The 17,894-nt window shown below is 42.0% G+C and overlaps 1 protein-coding gene across 3 annotated transcripts in view; it reads right to left on the reverse strand.

The window, feature by feature from the left end:
- Malt1 (MALT1 paracaspase) overlaps positions 1-17,027 on the reverse strand; it is a 53,268-nt gene extending 36,241 nt beyond the window's left edge. For 2 of the 3 annotated variants that reach the window (XM_070029043.1, XM_070029042.1), the window contains exons 1-3: positions 16,656-17,021; positions 10,530-10,696; positions 2,873-2,994 (exon numbers count right to left, since the gene is read on the reverse strand). In XM_070029043.1, coding sequence (XP_069885144.1) covers positions 2,873-2,994; positions 10,530-10,696; positions 16,656-16,882 — 516 coding nt within the window. In that variant the 5' untranslated portion in view covers positions 16,883-17,021. Of the gene's footprint in view, positions 1-2,872; positions 2,995-10,529; positions 10,697-16,655 lie in introns of all 3 variants that reach the window. The other variant, XM_070029044.1, reaches the window with a different exon arrangement.
- Positions 17,028-17,894: the final 867 nt, after the last annotated feature.

Below are 17,894 nucleotides of genomic sequence, written 5' to 3' on the forward strand. Positions count from 1 at the left end.
CTCCAACAATCTCGTCCTCTCTGATCTTGCTCCTGCAATGTTCTCTGCTTTGACATCTACCTCTCTCTTTTCACTATACCATTTTCAAAAACATACTCTTGTACCCTTCCTGTCCCAAGCACTGAAAACGCTAACCACCATTTGTTCTTGAAATGTTTTCTCTTTTTATTTTTTCTCCCATAGAATCCTCACTGACCATTCCTTTATTTTCCTTCACTACATATCTCTCAACGCTGTCTCCCTGGATAGCCAAACTGCCTAGCTGATTTCACCTTGGATATGTAACAGACATGTCAAACTTCACTTGTTTTTTATAAAACTCTTGATTTTTCTCCTTAAATCTCTTTCTCTTCAGTTTTCTCAAAAACTCAGTGCAAACATGTCCAAATTGTTCAAGTGGAAAATGTAGGGGTTACCTTGGATTTCTTTTTCCCTGTGCTTCATACCCAATCTAGTAGTCTGGATATTTCTAAAATACATTCTGAGATATGCCCTGGGATCTACCTCTACTGCTGAATGTGAGTCCACACTACAGCTATTTCTAAGTCAAGCACGGACATTAAATATTCGGTCTTCTTGTAGTTCTTTAGCTCCTTAAAGCTGCAAGTTTGTGTATTGAAAACATAAATCTTAACCAGGTTTCTTCCCTTGCTTAAAACCTTTAGTGACATCTCACTTCCTATTGCCACACCGATTATTTTAACCGCCTCACTAGTTTTTAGCTCACAGAAACAATGCCTTCGTTAACTATCTCTGGCTTGGGCTGCAAGCTCTGTGAGGACAGGGACCATGGATGTCTATTATCATGCCTTAGACTGAGACCTGGAATAAAATATGCAGTTTAGAAATACTTTAATTAAGTGAATGTCTCTTAAATCAGACATATGAACACTAGGGTAGTCTGATAAAATTTAGCTTGCTAAATTCATTCCAACTTTTCAAATCCAACGCATACTCCAAATCCTCTACATTCCTACCTATCACATCCAGATGTACTCTACAAATGATATATTTAATGTGGCATGTTTTTTTTCATTATCTTCTCCTCAAAAGACATTTATCAACATAAAAGCAACCTTGTATTATAGGAGATATAGTAAGAATAACATTAGCTACTATATCTCAAGAAAGCTAGGCACAATTAATTTCTCACAATACATGGTAGAAATTGAAATGGCCAGTAACGGGGACCCAGTGCAGAGTTATGAGCACCAAAGTCCACATATCATCTCTTTGCTACATGCCACAGTTGCTCTACCTTAACTGTATTCAGGGACAGAAATAAAAACATTTGCATAAACCACAAATTTCTGCTATAACTTAAGATTATCTTACTTAACGAAAGATAATGATCTCAGAATGGCTCTTGTTTGGTTTCAGATTATCAAGTTTGGAAGAAAGGTGAAATACTAACAGGTTGAAAAGAATACAGAATTTTAAGATATAAAGTAGAAAGGAAGGGGTTAAGGATGAAGTAAAAGAAAAAAGTCTACAAGAGTGGGGCATACATAAGGCAACTAGAAGAGTAAGAACTCTCTAGTATCAAAGCAGCTCAAAGAACTTGAAAAAGAAGATTCTATGGCTGAGCATGGTGGTGCATGCCTATATAATCCTAGCACTTGGGAGATGGAAGAAGAAAAATTCAGTTCAGCTTGAGCTACATAGTAAGATACTGTCTCAAAAGACCAAGACTCAGGGATGTAGGTAGCATGTACAAGGGTTAAAGAAAAAAGCTGGAAGTGGCACTGTTGCTCAAGTAGTAGAGCGCTAGCCTTGAGCTGTAGAGCTGAGGGACAGCGCCCAGGCCCAGAGTTCAGGCCCCATGAACAGACCCCCCCCCAAAAAAAATAGCAAGCATGTACAAGGGCTTGTATTCAATCTCAAAGATGAAGGAGGGAGAAGAAGAAGGAATGAATTTCAATTTCTGACATAAATTTATTAATTTGATCTAATCCTTCCTCAACTAGAAAAAAAATACCTACTTTGTAATCTGAATTGTACTTAAGAACAGCCTATGCTGGGTGCTGGTAAGTGCATACCAGTAATCCTAGGTACTCAGGAGGCTGAGAGCTGAGCATCATGGTTCAAAGCCAGACAGGGTCAGGAAAGTCCATGAGACTTTTTTTTTTTTAGTCATGGGGCTTGAACTTGGGCTGGATGCCATCTCTGAGCTTTTCTGTTCAATAGCACTTTACCACTTTGAGCCAAAGCTCCATTTCCAGTTTTCTGGTGGCTAATTAGAGATAAGAGTCTCATATAGACTTTTTCTGTTTAATTGGCTTTGAACCATGATCCTCACATCTGAGTCTCCTGAGTAGCTAGGATGATAGGCATGAGCCACCAGCACAGGCTTCCATGAGACTCTTATCTCCAATAAACTACTAAAAAAGTTGAAGTGGAGCTGTGGCTCAAGTGATAGAGTGCTAGCCTTGAGCAAAAGAAGCTCAGAGACAAGAACTCAGGCCTGAGTTCAAGCCCCAGGACAAGAGCAAAAAACCAAATCAAAACAAAAAAATAATGGCTTAAATATTTTGATATAATTCATTTTTGTGCAGCTCTTAAAATAACATTCATTAGCTTTCTGTGTAGCATTGAAAATCTTGTTAAGAATTTTTGTTGGAGCAGTCTGCTGTGAAGAGCTTTGGAGAATGACATCAGAATAGAGTGGAGCTCATGTTTGTTAGGATTATGACCTAAGAAACCTCTACTCTCCTGTTTTACAATGGGCAAGTGATTGCATGGTTACATTTTGGTTTTGTCTTTTTGGACCAGACTTTTTAATCAAATTCCCCAAATCACATTCAGAACAAGAATACTGATTACTTTTCTGCTTCTCTCTTCTTACAACATGATAAAAGACATTAGAAATTACCTCTTTATTCATTTTGAACCACTGATATTGTACAAAAGGATGTCCAGTTGCCCGGCAACACAGTTTCACAAACTGCCCAGCCAAGACTGCCTTTGATTCTGGATTTATAGTGATCTTTAATCCTTAAAAAAGAAAGAAAAGTTAAATAAACTAAGAGGGTTTGTTTACATATCTGAAAACAAGCCCAGAAATATTTGGAAATAACTTGCATATATATGTTTGTCATACTTACCCACTATACTTTTTCCCATCAGTTTGAGATCATGAGTTGTAGGCTTTGCAAACGTCAAGGAAAAAGCCTACCTGCAGAAGTGTTCTTTGATCTACTTTTCTTCCTTGCAATTGGGAGGGAAAATTAATTATATATAATTCACAGAATCTTTTTTCTATATGCTAACACTTCGAACAGGTATCTGGTTATGCAGAAGTCATAATTTAATTCTCAGTGCCAGCTCACGCAATGTCTGGTTGTACACGCTCATGTGTCTATTAGTAATGCAAGTATTATGTCTAAATGACTGTTAATGGGCTTAATGTGTTCTCTCAAATTCATGGTGGAAGCTCAGTCCTGAATGCAGCAGAATTGGAAGTGAGGAGCTGTTTAGGACACAGGGACTCCATCCTCATGAATGGATTAATGCCACTACAAAAAGGCTTGCCCAGTGGGTTTGTTGTTTCTTCTGTTCTTATACTATATGAGGACACAAAGTCTGTCCCTTCTTGCCCTTCCACCTGTGCCTGCTGAGGAGGCTGCAAGGTTTCACCACATACCAGAGCTTTCTCTCGGACTTCTCAGCCTCTAGACTTGTGAGAAATAAACTGGCTCTTGATAAAATTATCTAGTCTGTAGAATTCTGTTATAGCACTATAAAAAACATTAAAGCAATTTCATGGCATGACTTCAAATCAAATAAAAAAAGTCATGAAATGACAGTATTCTGACTTAGATTTGAAACTAACACTATTTTGGAAGCAGAAAAGTACAGAAACAAGATATAAATTGGATAGTTATACAAATAGTTTTCATCTGAGGAATGATTACCAACATTGTAACTCAAAACGCTCTTGGCAAGACTCTGAAAGACAATTCCAGCATCCATCACAGAATGTAGACCCCTACCCGCTTCCCTCTCTCCCAAACACCGACTCTGGGACTCAAAGGCAGCTTTGCAAAGAAACCCAAATTAGTAAAGAAACTTGGGCCTCCTACCAAGTCAGTGAAGAAGTATGTGTTTGTGGGTCTCCTGACGACAGCTGTGTAAACGATCTGAGAAGAGGACTTTCCAACCTTAAACCATCAGGTGACAAAAACCTTGGCCAGCAGTTAGCCACCTCATGAGAGACAGTAACCTAGACTCCAATCCTTGGAACTCCAGCTATAATAAATAGCTGTTCAGCTCAGCACAGTGGTTTGTGCCTGTAATCCTATTCAGCTACTTGGGAAGGGCTATTGCACCTGCTTAGGAACTAGGAGGCTCTGAGTTAACACCTGAGTACCACCAAAAATATAGAGAGAGAAAGCAATCCTAATATAGCAAAGGTTCTAAAGGTATATAAAGGCTGGGAATGTGTCTTAGTGGCAGAGTGTTCACCTAGCATGCATGAAGCCCTGGGTTTGATTCCTCAGTACCACATAAGCAGAAAAAGCCTGCAGTGGTGACTCAAGTGGTAGAATGCTGCTAACCTTGAGCAAAAAAAAGCTCAGGGACAGTGCACAGCCCTAAGTGCAAGTTCCAGGACTGGCAAAAAAAAATAAATAAAAGTACATACCAAAAAGATCAAATAAAAACCATGTTAAAAGTGAGTAAATAGGGCTGGGAAGTTGGCTCAGTGGTAGAGTGTTGCCTCGCATGCATGAGGTCCTGGGTTTGATTCCTCAGCACCACATAAGCAGAAAAAAGCCAGAAGTGGTGCTGTGGCTCAAGTGGTAGGGCACCAGCCTTGAGCTGAAGAGTTGAGGGACAGTGCCCAAGCTTAGAGTTCAGCCCCCACGACCGACTCCCTCCCCCCGCCCCCAAAAAGTGAGTGAATATATTGCACACTTATCACATCTTAAGATCTGGAGAAACCCTAGGAAATGGTCGGTAATAATACAACTCTTCAAAAAAGAACTTAAATCTCCTGACAAGGGAGAGGGGAAGCCAGAATGGAGTAAGTTCAGGTTTTTCTGAGTTCTGTAATATGGGTTGGTAGAAAGCCATCAAATTTGCAGCCTTGTGATATTATTGTCTTCATAGTTGCCATTTTTCTCTTCAGAATCATTACAGCACAACTTTAGGATAGAAAGATTCTGATTATCCAAGTTTAGGTGTGATAAAAAAAGAAAGCATCACAACAACAATGAAAGGAACAAGTATGAATCTGAAAAATGTGTTTGCTTAAACTGGCTTTAAATTTGAATGTCTCAATGACCTCAAACTTTACCACTTCTGGCATTTTATTTTTGTTTACTTATTTTTATTTTTAAATTATCTTTAAGTAGTTGTACAAAGGAGGTGCCATTACTTTTCTTAATTTCGTGGTATATACAGTAAATTCTTGCCTGCATTCCTCCCCCACTTCATTTGTCTACCCCTCTTCCCATCGGCCCCATTACACCTCTTTCAAGTACCCATTTTCTGGTGTTAATTTGGTTAGGCTTTGACCCAGTCTTTCTAAAAATGTGTATTATTTGAGCTCTCTATGGTGCCTTTTATACTTCAGTTATTACTTCATTTCTAACCACTTGCACATCACTCAACATGTTTACTTATAGATTTAGAGGCACGTTCTACCTACCACAAATGAGGAAAACCATATACCCTTTTTGCCTCTGGTCTGACTTATTTCACTTAATATATTTTTCCCCCATTTCCTTTTTTTTTTTTTTTTTTTTTTGGGTACAGTCGTGGGCCTGAACTCTGGGCCTGGGCACTTTCCCCTCAGCTCTTCACCTCAAGGCTAGCGCCCTACCACTTGAGCCACAGCGCCACTTCTGGCTTTTTTTCCCCTGCACATGTGGTGCTGAGGAATCGAACCCAGGGCCTCATGCATGCAAGGCAAGCGCTCTACCACTGAGCCACCTTCCCAGCCCCTCCCCCATTTCCTTATGAATGGTACAATATCATTCTTTCTAATGGGTGAGCATCTGTTGTTGTTTGCTTTCTTGCTTTCTTTTCTTTCCCTTCCTTCCTTCCTTCCTTTCCTTCTTTCTTTCTTCTGCTTGTCCAGGGGCTTGAACCTGAGCCTTTTTTGTGCTCAAGACTAGCACCCTACTACTTGAATCATAGCATCACTCCCGGCTTTTTCTGAGGTGTTGAGGATGAGTCTTATGGACTTTTCTGCCTGGGCTGGCTTCGAACCCAAATCCTCATATCTCAGCCTCCTGAGTAGCTAGGATTACAGGTGTGAGCCACCAGTGCCTGGCTTATTTGTTTTCTTGATAGTGGCTTGGTATTGGCACAAAATAGGCCTGAAGACCAATGGAACAGAAGAGAAGACCCAGAAACGAACCTATAGACTTATATCCATCTAATCTTCATAAGAGAGCCAATGACATAGGCTGAAAGGAAGACAGCTTCTTCAACAAACGGTGCTGGCAAAACTGGCTATCACCATGCAAAAACTGAAACTTGATCCTCATATATAACCTTGTACCAGGATCAATCCAATATCGATCAAAGACCTCAAAGCATGAAACCATTAATAGAAAGAGGTAAGGAAACATTAGGGCTTCTGGGCGTAGGTAAAAAACTTTTCAAGTAAAGATCCAGAAACACAACAAGTCAAGGAAAGACTTGATACATGGGATCACATCAAATGTAAAAGTTTCTGCATGCAAAGGACATAGCTAAAAAGCTAAACATAAGTCCATATAATGGGAGATTTTTACCAGCTGTACATCAGACAAGGGCCTAATTATCCAGAATATATTTAGAGCTCAAAAAATTAAACTCTCAAAAATTAAGCCCTCAAAGAAACAATGACCTAATTAATAAATGGGCTAAGGACTTGAAGAGAGGCTTCTGAGAAGAATAAGTAAAAGTGGCCAATGGCACATAAAGAAATGTTCAACATGTCTGGCAATAAAAGGCAAATCAAACAACACTAAGATTCCACCTCACTTTGGAATTTTAATTAAAAAAATTAGTCCCAAAGAGGTTAAATAATTTATCCAAGGTAATTTGGGTAAATTATTCACTCTCTCCCAGGTTTCTTTTCTTTTCTTTTTTTGATCAGTCATGGGGTTTGAACTCTGGGCCTGAGCATTGTCCCTCAGCTTTTCAGCTCAAGGCTAGCCCTCTACCATTGAACCACAGCGCCACTCCTGGTTTTCTGGTGGTGTATTGGAGATAAGAGTTTCACAGCTTTTCCTGCCCAGGCTGGCTTTGAACCGCGATCCTCACATCTCAGCCTCCTGAGTAGCTAGGATTACAGGCGTGAACCACTGGCACCCACTCTCCCTGTTTTTTTTACCTCACATCCCCACCTACAAATTGTATAGTTAATTTTTAGCACCGCTTCTACTGAGTACCACTGCTGCACTGGTTTGCCCTTTGTCCTCCCCACCTTGCTTATTCCCAAAAGATGGATAAACAAACAAGAAAAGAAAGAAATGCTCTTGTTTCCATTTCCCACAGTTCACTTCAATATTACTTTATGTGCTCAGAGGCATTACACCTCTGTGTTTCTCTTCTAAGAATATTTTCCTTTGGTCTCACTGTGTGTGAATGTCTAGAGTCTGCTATAATATATCATGTCTTGATGTATTTTTGATCTAGCTTCTGCATATGAGAGAAAACATGTGCCATTTGTCTCTCTGAACTTGGCCTACCTCACTTAACACGATTTGTTCTAGGTCCATCCATTTCTCTGCAAATGACATAATATTATTCTAATGGATGTGTAAAATTCTATTTTGTATCAGTACCAACATTTTTTAAAATAAGCTTTTTATTGTGAAAATACTATACAGAGGAGTTACAATCACATAAGCAAGGTAATGAGTACATTTCTTATCAAGCATTGTTGCTTCCTCCTTTGTTTTTCCCCTCCCATCCCTTCCCTCGCATCTCCACAACTACATCACCCCTTCTCCCCATCCCCAACCAGCCTAAATTGTAAAGTTCGTCTTTCAACATAGAGTCTTGTATATCTTATTGTTGCAACATTTTTTTTGAACCACTCATCTATTGTAGGGCATTTGGGTTATTTCCACAACTTGACTATTGTGAATGGCGCAACAATGAACATGGACATGCAATTGTTTTTACTGTATCCTGCCTTGTGATGTTCTGGGTTGATGCCCAGGAATGGTATGCCTTGGTCAAAGGGAAGGTCCATGTTTATTTTGTGGAACCTCTAGACTGCTATCCAGAGTAGTTGTACTAATTTACATTCCCACCAACAGTGCAATAGGGTTCCTTTTCCCCCACATCTCTGCCAGCATTTGTTGATGTTCAAATTCACAATGTTGGTCCATCTAACTAGGGTCATTTTTCTTTGATTTTGAGAGAGGGTTTTGCTGTTACTTTTGTGTGGGCTGGCCTGGAACTCAAGATCTTCCTGCCTGAGTAGTTGGGATTACAACAGATTAAGTAATTTTTATACTTTTACATTTTAGATTTCAACTCCCTATTTACAAATGGGTCCTATAACCAACAACCTTGGTAGTTATTGGTCTATATCTGTCTCTGTATGTATATGTACATCTACATCTACATCTGTATACTTACTGTTTTAAACACTAAGAATTGAAAGGTACAATCTGATTTGGAAATCATTCCTGGTAAGTAGTAAAGAAAAGAAGTTACAATGCTTCTCATGTGGTTAACACACATTTTTCTTCTTCCTATATAGTCTTGTATCATGGGAGCCATGGTCAACCCCTAAGCACTTTATGAAGTGTTCACTATTGAGAATGTTAAACAAAGATAAGAAAAGAATCTGGTACAGTATACATAGGTATACAAATGAAAGTTCCATTTTAAATGGTGAATGCATAACTTCCTGGCAAACAAGCAGATTTTCAGATAAGATCTACAAAGATTCAAGAGATATAACACGATTTCCTATAAGCCTTGGAGAATGTGACTAGGTATGATGGAATTAAGGATTGTGCACTCAAATACTGATAATGAGCAATAAAACAAAATTCAGAATCTAAAGTTTACAATTGGAATGTTTATTGACTTGACAAAAGGATTAATCACAGGTTCCCTGTAAGTTCTTCTTGCTTATAATCTATTTAAATATTAGTATAGTTTACAAACAGTTTTTCTAGAACAAATTTACTGAGTATTCTAAAGTGCCTCTACTTCCATCTACAATGTTTCCTCTCAGTTGCTCTGAACTTTTCTAAGCTCTCACTGAATAGAATCTACACCTCTTTCTTCAACCACCTCCCTAATTACACAACTAATGTATGTCCACACTGTTCCTTTTCCAAGTCAATTTACATTTGCTTCTATTGTGGCTAAATCTAGTCTCTCACATCACATTCTCTCCTCCTACATTACCCAAGACTAAACACTCCTCACCCAGAAACACAATGTTGGATGCCTGGGCCATATAATGAATTTGATTTCATAAAAATCAGCAAGTAATAAATATTTTAACATTCTAAGATTACAGTCCAGGCTTGCCTGGACAAAAGCTAAACCCTATCTCAAAAACAACCAAAGCAGAGGGGCTGAGAAGGTGGCTCAGTGGTATAGTGCTTGTCTTGCATGCATGGGTCCCTGGGTTCGATTCTCAGCACGACATAAGCAAAAAGAAAAAAGCCGGAAGTGGCGCTGTGGCCCAAGTGGTAGAGCACTAGCCTTGAGCTGAAGAGCTGAGGGACAACGTCCAGGCCCAGAGTTCAGGCCCCACGACCGGACCAAAAAAAAACCAAAGACCAAAAAACAAAAAAAAACAAAAAACAAGAAAACAACCAGAGCAGAAAGGGTTAGACATATGACACATGTATGGCTTAAATATGTCCTCACCTAGCAGGGGTAAAGCCCTGAGCTGAAACTCTAGTACTGCCAAAATTAGTCAATCATTACAATAGAAACTTCGAAGTATATATCTTAGAATTACTTCTTGCTATTTGTTCTATAGGAACTGGAATGGAATACAGAAAAGTAAAACTGAAGTTCCTCCTCTAGTTAGAATAAATCTAGTTTCCCCTTCATGCATTTGGACCTGAAAATCCTGTCCTATGAAGACACTGGTTAATTTTTTTTTTTTTTGGGTCCGGTCATGGGGCCTGAACTCTGGGCCTGGGCGCTGTCCCTCAGCTCTTCAGCTCAAGGCTAGCGCTCTACCACTTGAGCCATAGCGTCACTTCCGGCTTTTTTCTTATTGCTTATGTGGTGCTGGGGAATCGAACCCAGGGCCTCATGCATGCAAGGCAAGCACTCTAGCACTGAGCCACCTTCCCAGCCCCGGCACTGGTTAATTTTTGACAGAACTCACCTTACTACTCCTAACCAAATCTCTCTCTATAGGGCAGTAGAAAAATCACCTGACTTCACACAAAGTAAGAACTTTGTGAATCCTCCTGTGAAGTGGCTCCACACATTTATATTTTCCAAAAATATATTGAACACAATTTACCTGGTCAAAAGAAACACTTGTCTCTAAATCTGACTCCATGAACTTTTGGAGACTGTTCCTGAGGGAAAACACCTACCTGGAGGATTGAGAAGCTGAAGAACTTCAGTGTGTTCCATAGCCTGCAGGAAGTCACTCAGTTCTGCGACGGTACATCCTTTTTCACCCATTAGTTTCAGTAAGCATAGGCTGGGGCTTCCCTCAGGCTCCAGTACCTTAAGAGAACACTGCTCCAGATCCAGACAACTGAAAATGACAGATTTAATTCAAGTCAACAACACACTTAGAACGATAAGACTTCTGTGTTATTTGGTTCACTGTAGGTTTCATAGGGAAAAATCCACAGCTTGGCGGACTGGTGTGAAGCTATTTACATTATGAATGCTAGTGCACTTTCCTCCTCCTCCTGCATCTTCCTTTTTACTCACTTCTCCCATTCAGCTCCCAATGGAAGCAACACCTTGAAACAGGATGTGAGAGAAATTCAGTCTTGGTACTGATCAAGACTTTGGCTTTCAGTTTGAAAATAAAGAAGAGAAAGAAACATTTCTTTACTCTTGAAGAGGAAGAAAAGATGACCAAAAATGAAGGTGCTAGAATGCTAGATTCTGTTGTCTCTAAAAGGAATATAATATCATGCAATTCATCGAGAGTCAAAATATCTTAAATCATGACACAGGAACACACACACACACACACACACACACAAACAAATGTGTGCGTGCACTCGCGTATGCATGCCAGTTCTCTGAGTGGAGGGGAAAAAGTAAATTTCTCAAAAGTGACGGAAGAAGCTGGCACCGGTGGCTCATTCCTGTAATCCTAGCTATTCAGGAAGCTGAGGATGGTGGTTTGAAGCTAGCCCGAGTAGGACTGTCCATGAGACTCTGATCTCCAGTTAGCTACCAAAAAAGCTGGAAATGGAGCTGTGGCTTAAGTGGCAAAGTGCTGGCATTGCGCAAATAAGCTCAGGGCCCAGGTTCCAAGTTCAAGCCCGTGGACCAGTACAAAGAAAAAAAAAAGGACACTAGAAAAAAGTCAACCTTACAGATTTAGCAACTGAAAAAATGCTCAAGTTAAAAATCACATATCAGAAGTAATTTTAATATTTCAAATTTTCAAGTAATTAGCAAATGAAATTTATAAATAAAAAGTGCTATATATACTTTATAATTCAGAATATACTTTATAATTCAGAAGTTTACCAGGTTTTGATACATGAAATTAAGCCATCTCATCAAATGCAACCAAGTGATAACTGATGTTTTGCTTGATGCAGAGAAATGAAAAACCAATTTTACTGTTCTTTTAACTGAAGATCAAATTAAATAGATTTCTTTTTCCAACTCAAGAGGCATACAGGAGAGCAAGGTACTGCATCTCCCTTTCATCTTACTAATTTTCTACAAGGCACAGCCTTTCAGCTAAGGTGATGTACATACATACTCAGCTATCCTTTTTGTAGGCAACATTCCTGTAAGACTATTCTTTGAAGAGGCTCCTGTAAATTCTAATTTGGAATTTTAAAAAATCCACTTTATTACTGAAGTAAAAGGATTCTGCTTTTAAAAATGTATTTTTATGTGTACTTTTAGAAATACATAATCAAATGGAACATATTCTATGCCTTTTGGGCACAAACCACAGGACTTCTAGGTTTTGTTTCTCCTCTAGAGCATACTCTCTGTAATCTTTACTCATTAATTTAATCCATTTATTAATCATCTAAAGTATGGATTTTTCCTAACATGTATTTAAGGATCCAGGAGTGGGAAAAAGTCTCCTGAATTTTTCATTTTAGAGGAGAGATGAATATCACACACCTGTCCAAGTGTTTTGGAGAAAACTAACAGAAAGCACAGGGCAGGTAATGTCCAAACAGATACAGAGGGCAACTACAAATATTATAATCAAGAGGAGCTGATACACAAACATCTACCCATACTCTGGAGTTCAAGAAGAAATACGGGGAGTATCTAACCTAAGTGTCTGTAAAGCCAGGAGACTGAAGCAAAACACCAAGAAGAGATCAAGAGATACCAAAGCCTAAGCACTCCAAAACTCAGAGACAGAGGAGATGGAGATAAGGACAGAATGTTCTGTTACAGAATTTTTAAGAAAAAAAATGCTATTATCAAGGTGATGGGGAGTGAGGTTACAGTTACGTAAGTCAGGTAATGAGTACATTTCTTTTTGCACAATGAGTACATTTCTTTTTCCCTCACTCTCTGCCTGTGTCTCCATCCTGTCCCCATCTACAAGATGTATAGTTAATTTTCAACATAGTATATAGTGAGTACCACTGCTTCATTTGTTCACCCTTTGAGATTTTTAGCATGTATTCTCATTCCTACTTTCAGCTGTTAGAGGACAGGATTTCTCCAGCTAAAAACAGCACCTTCTATACAGCAGACATGAAATTATTGGTTTTTGTTGTTGTTGTTCATATTCCACAGTCCCACTTCTAAGCACCTTGCTTAGAGAACTCAGGCAGGTAGCTAACCCAGAAAGCTCTAACATCCTTGGAGCTTTGATGATCCAGACATGACAGAAATTACACAGATTGGGCAAGACACAGAAAATCTGTGCTTATCTAAACTAACAGCAGTGGTGTCCAATAGTTTACAATGAATCTAGACTGGAGTTGTACCTATTGGTAGTGGTTCTAACAAACTAACCACATGAAAGGATTCATTCTGAATCATCAATAACCATCTGAAAAAATGTATCCCCAGTGGACAGTTCGGACAGTTCTTACCTAGTTTGAGGAAATATATAAAGAGTAAGGGGGGAAAAGTAATGAGAACAAAAAGAAACTGAAGACACAAAATTCTGCAGAATTGGGACCATGAACTTGAATACTACTATCCAGTAAGTAGACCAAAGGACTTTACACCCCCTGAATCTGTTATCCACTTGGACTAGACTCTTAAGCTTCAATTCCTATATCTGATGAGAGAAAACCACTTTTGTAGTCTTTTACAGTCACAGATGTCATTCTGCCATCAGTATGAAATCATTTTGTAAAGCTTTCTGTTTTTAGAGTCTAGTTGACTCCTTCTACTTTGGTGGTCAAAAGGTTCTCAGATTATTTAATTCTTCTGATCTCATTAGGTATGAGCTTGATACTATTCCCAATGTGAAACTAACTACATCCTGGCAGAGTGGTGAAACTCCCCTGTATCTTGTCAGACCTCCCTGAGTGCTCAGATTCCAGAGGCATGGATTTTGGTGTGGGCCACATTAGGACAGGCAGTTGTCCTCCACAGAAAAGTGGCTTCAAAACTTTCCCTGGGTTCCCTGATCAAAGGCACCATCATTCTGCAGCCCATTTAGCTGAACTTAACTGAAAGTTGGGGAAGAAACATATATTCCTTTTGGAGTCCAACAGCCATGCTTCTTCCTGGCAGAGCCTTACTGACACTTTATCACCAAGTAGCACTGCTTACTACCAGCTTTTCCCCAGAAAGCTCAGAACCTTCCTTTCTTTACATACTTAAAACCTAAATATATTTCCCGAGTATTTATTTTGTACTCTGTCTGCTTGAATGACTTCACTAGTTTATCGTGTGTGTGTGTGTGTGTGTGTGTGTGTGTGTGTGTGTGTGTGTGTGTGTGTGTGTGTGTGTGTGTGTGTGTGTGTGTGTGTGTGTGTGTGTGTGTGTGTGTGTGTGTGTGTGTGTGTGTGTGTGTGTGTGTGTGTGTGTGTGTGTGTGTGTGTGTGTGTGTGTGTGTGTGTGTGTGTGTGTGTGTGTTCTGGTCCTGGGCCCTGGTTCTGTCTCTGAGCTTTTGTGCTCAAGGCTAGTGCTCTATCACTTGACCTACAGCTCCATTTCCAGATTTTTCTGGTTAACTGGAGATAAGAGTTGCATGGACTTTCCAGCCCTGCTGACTTTGAACTGCAATCCTCTGATCTCAGCCTCCTAAGTAGCTAAGATTACAGGTGTGAGCCATCAGTACCTGGCTTACTACTTTTTTTTTTCCTTTCCTGATAGTACAAAGTTTTGAATTCAGACTGCTAGACAAATGGTCTACCACTTGAGTCACGCCCCAGCCCTCTTTTTTGCAAAGCATAGTGATTTTTTCAGATAGGATCTTTCTCTCGCCTTTTCTTTTTTCCCTGGAGTTGCTTCAGACCAAGATTCTTCTACGTTCAACCTCCTGTTTAACTGAGAGTACAGATGAGTTGCTTGTAGTCAGCCAACTTACTGATATGAGGTCTCAATAACTTGAGACCTCAGGCATTCAACAACCTCAATCCTCCCAATCACTGTTTCCCAAATAACTGGGATTATAGGAAAGAGCCACTAAAGCCAACACTACTTGCTTGCTTATTTATTTATTTATTTATTTATTTATTTATTTATTGACAGTATGTCACTATTCAGGCTGGCCCTAAAATCCTCCTGCCTTTGTCTCCAAGTGCTAGGGAGACACCTGAGCCTCTATATGAGCAATAAGTTCAAATCATTACTCTTAGCTTTAACCTCAAATGCAGGACAGTTGGGAGGGTTCCAATAAGCAATACATTGTCTTATATTATGTGCTCAGTGTATGCTACAGCTCTATTATTATGATTCCTGTACAGCATGCCACTTAATTTTATTGTCAATGTACCGAAGTACCAGTCCATTCCCAGAAGCCCTTATGAAGAGGAGTGGACATATTAAAGTTTTAGTCTTCTGGAACTTCTAGATAGCAAGAAGTTCCAGATGAATAACTCCACTGTCAATTCAACAAGTACTGAGTTCTATGCACAAAATAAGAAATGGCACCGGCTCTTAAGGAATATATATACACATGTATACAACTAATTATAATAAAAAGACAAAGCTGAGTCATTTGAGAAGTTGAAAACCTGCTCTGTAGTTCAAAAGCAGGCTGAAATCACAACAATGCTATGAAGTAGTAGTTCTTGTAGGACACTTAGAAGGGCTTAACCACAAGGTTAAAGGTTTTTTGCCTATTTACTTTCCTTCTTACTTTATTTTTTAAAAAAACTTTCCTACTTTTTAATCCATTCTCTCAGAGGTGTAATTAGTGGAAATTTGTGACCTGTGAGACTACACCAGATGGAATAGAGATACATATAAAAAGAATCAAACTCTTCAATTAAGCCAAAACATAAGACTTTCAAGTCAGGTGTGGTGGCACATGTCTGCAATCCCAAGAAAGGAGAAACAAGTGGTCAGGACTTGCAGCCCAGCCTGACTAACCTACAGAGTAGGGCTCTGTCTCAACAGAACAAACAACAACAAAAAGAGCTTTTCAAATTGTAAGCTAGTGACACTTTCCTAATTATTTCTGCAAAGCATTATTTTTTTTTCCTGCAAAAATATCATTCTGTTACTGTGTTAGAATGGTTCTTTTAAGATCAATTACTATTTTATAAATTCTTAGTTTTAATTCAAGTAGTATCAGTACACATTATGTGTATAATTATCACCCATACAAAAGTTCTGTCATGTTCAGTAATTTTTTTTAACCGTATTTTGTTTGTTTTTTCTCTTTTGGTACTGGGACGTTGCACTTGCTAGGCAAGTGCTCCAAGTGCTCTGCCACTGAGCGACATCCCAGCCCTTCAATAATTCTTAAGAGTGTGAAGAAGTATTAAGACCCCAGATTGCAAGAATGGCTAACAGCTGTGCCTAACCTTCCCGTTCTTCTCTCATATGGAAAAGTGTTAAGAGTTTACTGTTCGTTGGAAAGTGAAGGAGACCTTGGTGAATTGCTCTGATGGAGAACAGCGAGTTCAGAGTCAGTCTTTCCCTCTTTCCTTCTCTCAGCTCAAACTCCATCCTAAATCTCTGCAGGGGGCCCATCCATCCTCCCCTTCCCGTCCCTCCTCTTCATGGGCTCCCTGGGAGGGCCTGGCTTGGGTCCACGTCCCTGGGCTGGCATTTTTAATCTCCCGAAATTACTGTCCCGTCCTCAACTCGCTGCGCTCCCAGGTCATCCTCGCGCCAGGGATGGAGGGTGTGTGGACCGTTCCAGCCTCTGCCTCCCAATCGCGGGGTCCCAGCTGGCACCCCCTGCCTTCCCGGGTCTCGGCTGGGTTCGGAGTCTTCCTGGCACGGTCCCTCCTCTTCTTCCAGTGGCCCCCGGGTCCCGCGTCCAGTCCCGCGCCCCCCCCCCCCCGTCCCGCCCGCCGCCCCATCAGTCCCGCGCGCCCGCCCCGTCGAGCCCGCGCCCGGGCCGGGCTCACCTGAGCCGGAGTCGCCCCCGATTGCCCGCCAGCTCGGCCAGTCGCCTCCAGCCCCGGCCCTCGGGTGCCCGGTCCAGGCTCTCGCTGAGCCTCCGCAGCAGGGGCTCCCGCAGACGGTTGAGGGTCGTACCCGCCGGCCAGGCGGGAGGCGGCGCCGAGACGCCTGCCAGGGGCGGCTGTGAAGCCGGGGGCGACGAGGCCTGCGGCGGCTCCCCCCACAGAGACATGGCTCGCGCCGATGACCCCGACTCCCGCGGGCCCGGGCTCCCGCGCCCCTTCCGCTCGCCCCTCGCGGAGCTCCGAGCAGCAGGGGCGGAAGGAAAACTCGGCGGCCCTCCCAGGAGGAAGCTCCCCGCCGGTGAGACAGGTTTACCCGAGCAGCGGCCGGCCCCGCCGCGCCGAGGGGCGGGGCCTGGGGGTGTGGCCTAGGAGGGGGCGGGGCCTACGGAGAGGGATGTCGGGGGCGAGGCCCGGAGGTGAGGCCTCTGCGCGCGCATGCGTGTAGCGGTGTCTTCGGCCTAACTCCCCACCGCCACCTCCGCCCGGCGTGGCGCGCGCTTCAAACCCTGTGAGGCAGGAAGAGACGGGTGGTTCCTCTGCTGGAGGAAGCGGTGGAGCAACGACGCCCGGGTGGGGCGTCGGGGCTTCCCGGGGTCGTGGGAGGAGGCTAGCCTCACTCTGGACCCGGGAGCCCGCAGCTCCCGGGCCGCCCCCCGCCCCCCGCGCACTGGCTCCCGGGCGCTTCCTCGTGGTAGGCCTGGGTGTTCGGCGGTGCCGCAGAGGCAGATCCTCACCCAGGAGCGGCGACAGCTCTCTGCCTGGATTTAAAAACAAAGATCCTCGGTTAGAGCCGGCAGCCCGTGCCCAGGCCTGCCATGCTAGCTCCCCGGGAGGCTGCCGTCCGACCATCCCGGGGTGAAGCCATCCCAAGCTGCAAAGTCTGTAAGACGCCAATATCCGGTTAACCCAGAAGCAAGGCAGGAAGTGGAGTCGAGGCGCAGTGGTAGATCCTGGAGTGGGAAAAGCTAAGGACCTCCGTCACCCAGGCCCCGAGTTCAAGTCCCACTACTGGCGCGTGCGCGCGCACACACAAACCTATTTTGAAAACTAAGCTGTTGGGCTGAGGATATACAAAACTCTGGGATCGAGTGGAGGCTTAGCATGCCCAAGGCCCTGGGTTCCTCCCTGGCAAACTCCTCCCCCCCCCCCAAACCATCAGATAAACCAAATAGCTTTCGT

This window comes from Dipodomys merriami, unplaced genomic scaffold, assembly GCF_024711535.1.
Source record: "Dipodomys merriami isolate MVZ:Mamm:240054 unplaced genomic scaffold, mDipMer1.0.p SCAF_2, whole genome shotgun sequence".
In the NCBI taxonomy this organism is placed as follows: domain Eukaryota; kingdom Metazoa; phylum Chordata; class Mammalia; order Rodentia; family Heteromyidae; genus Dipodomys; species Dipodomys merriami.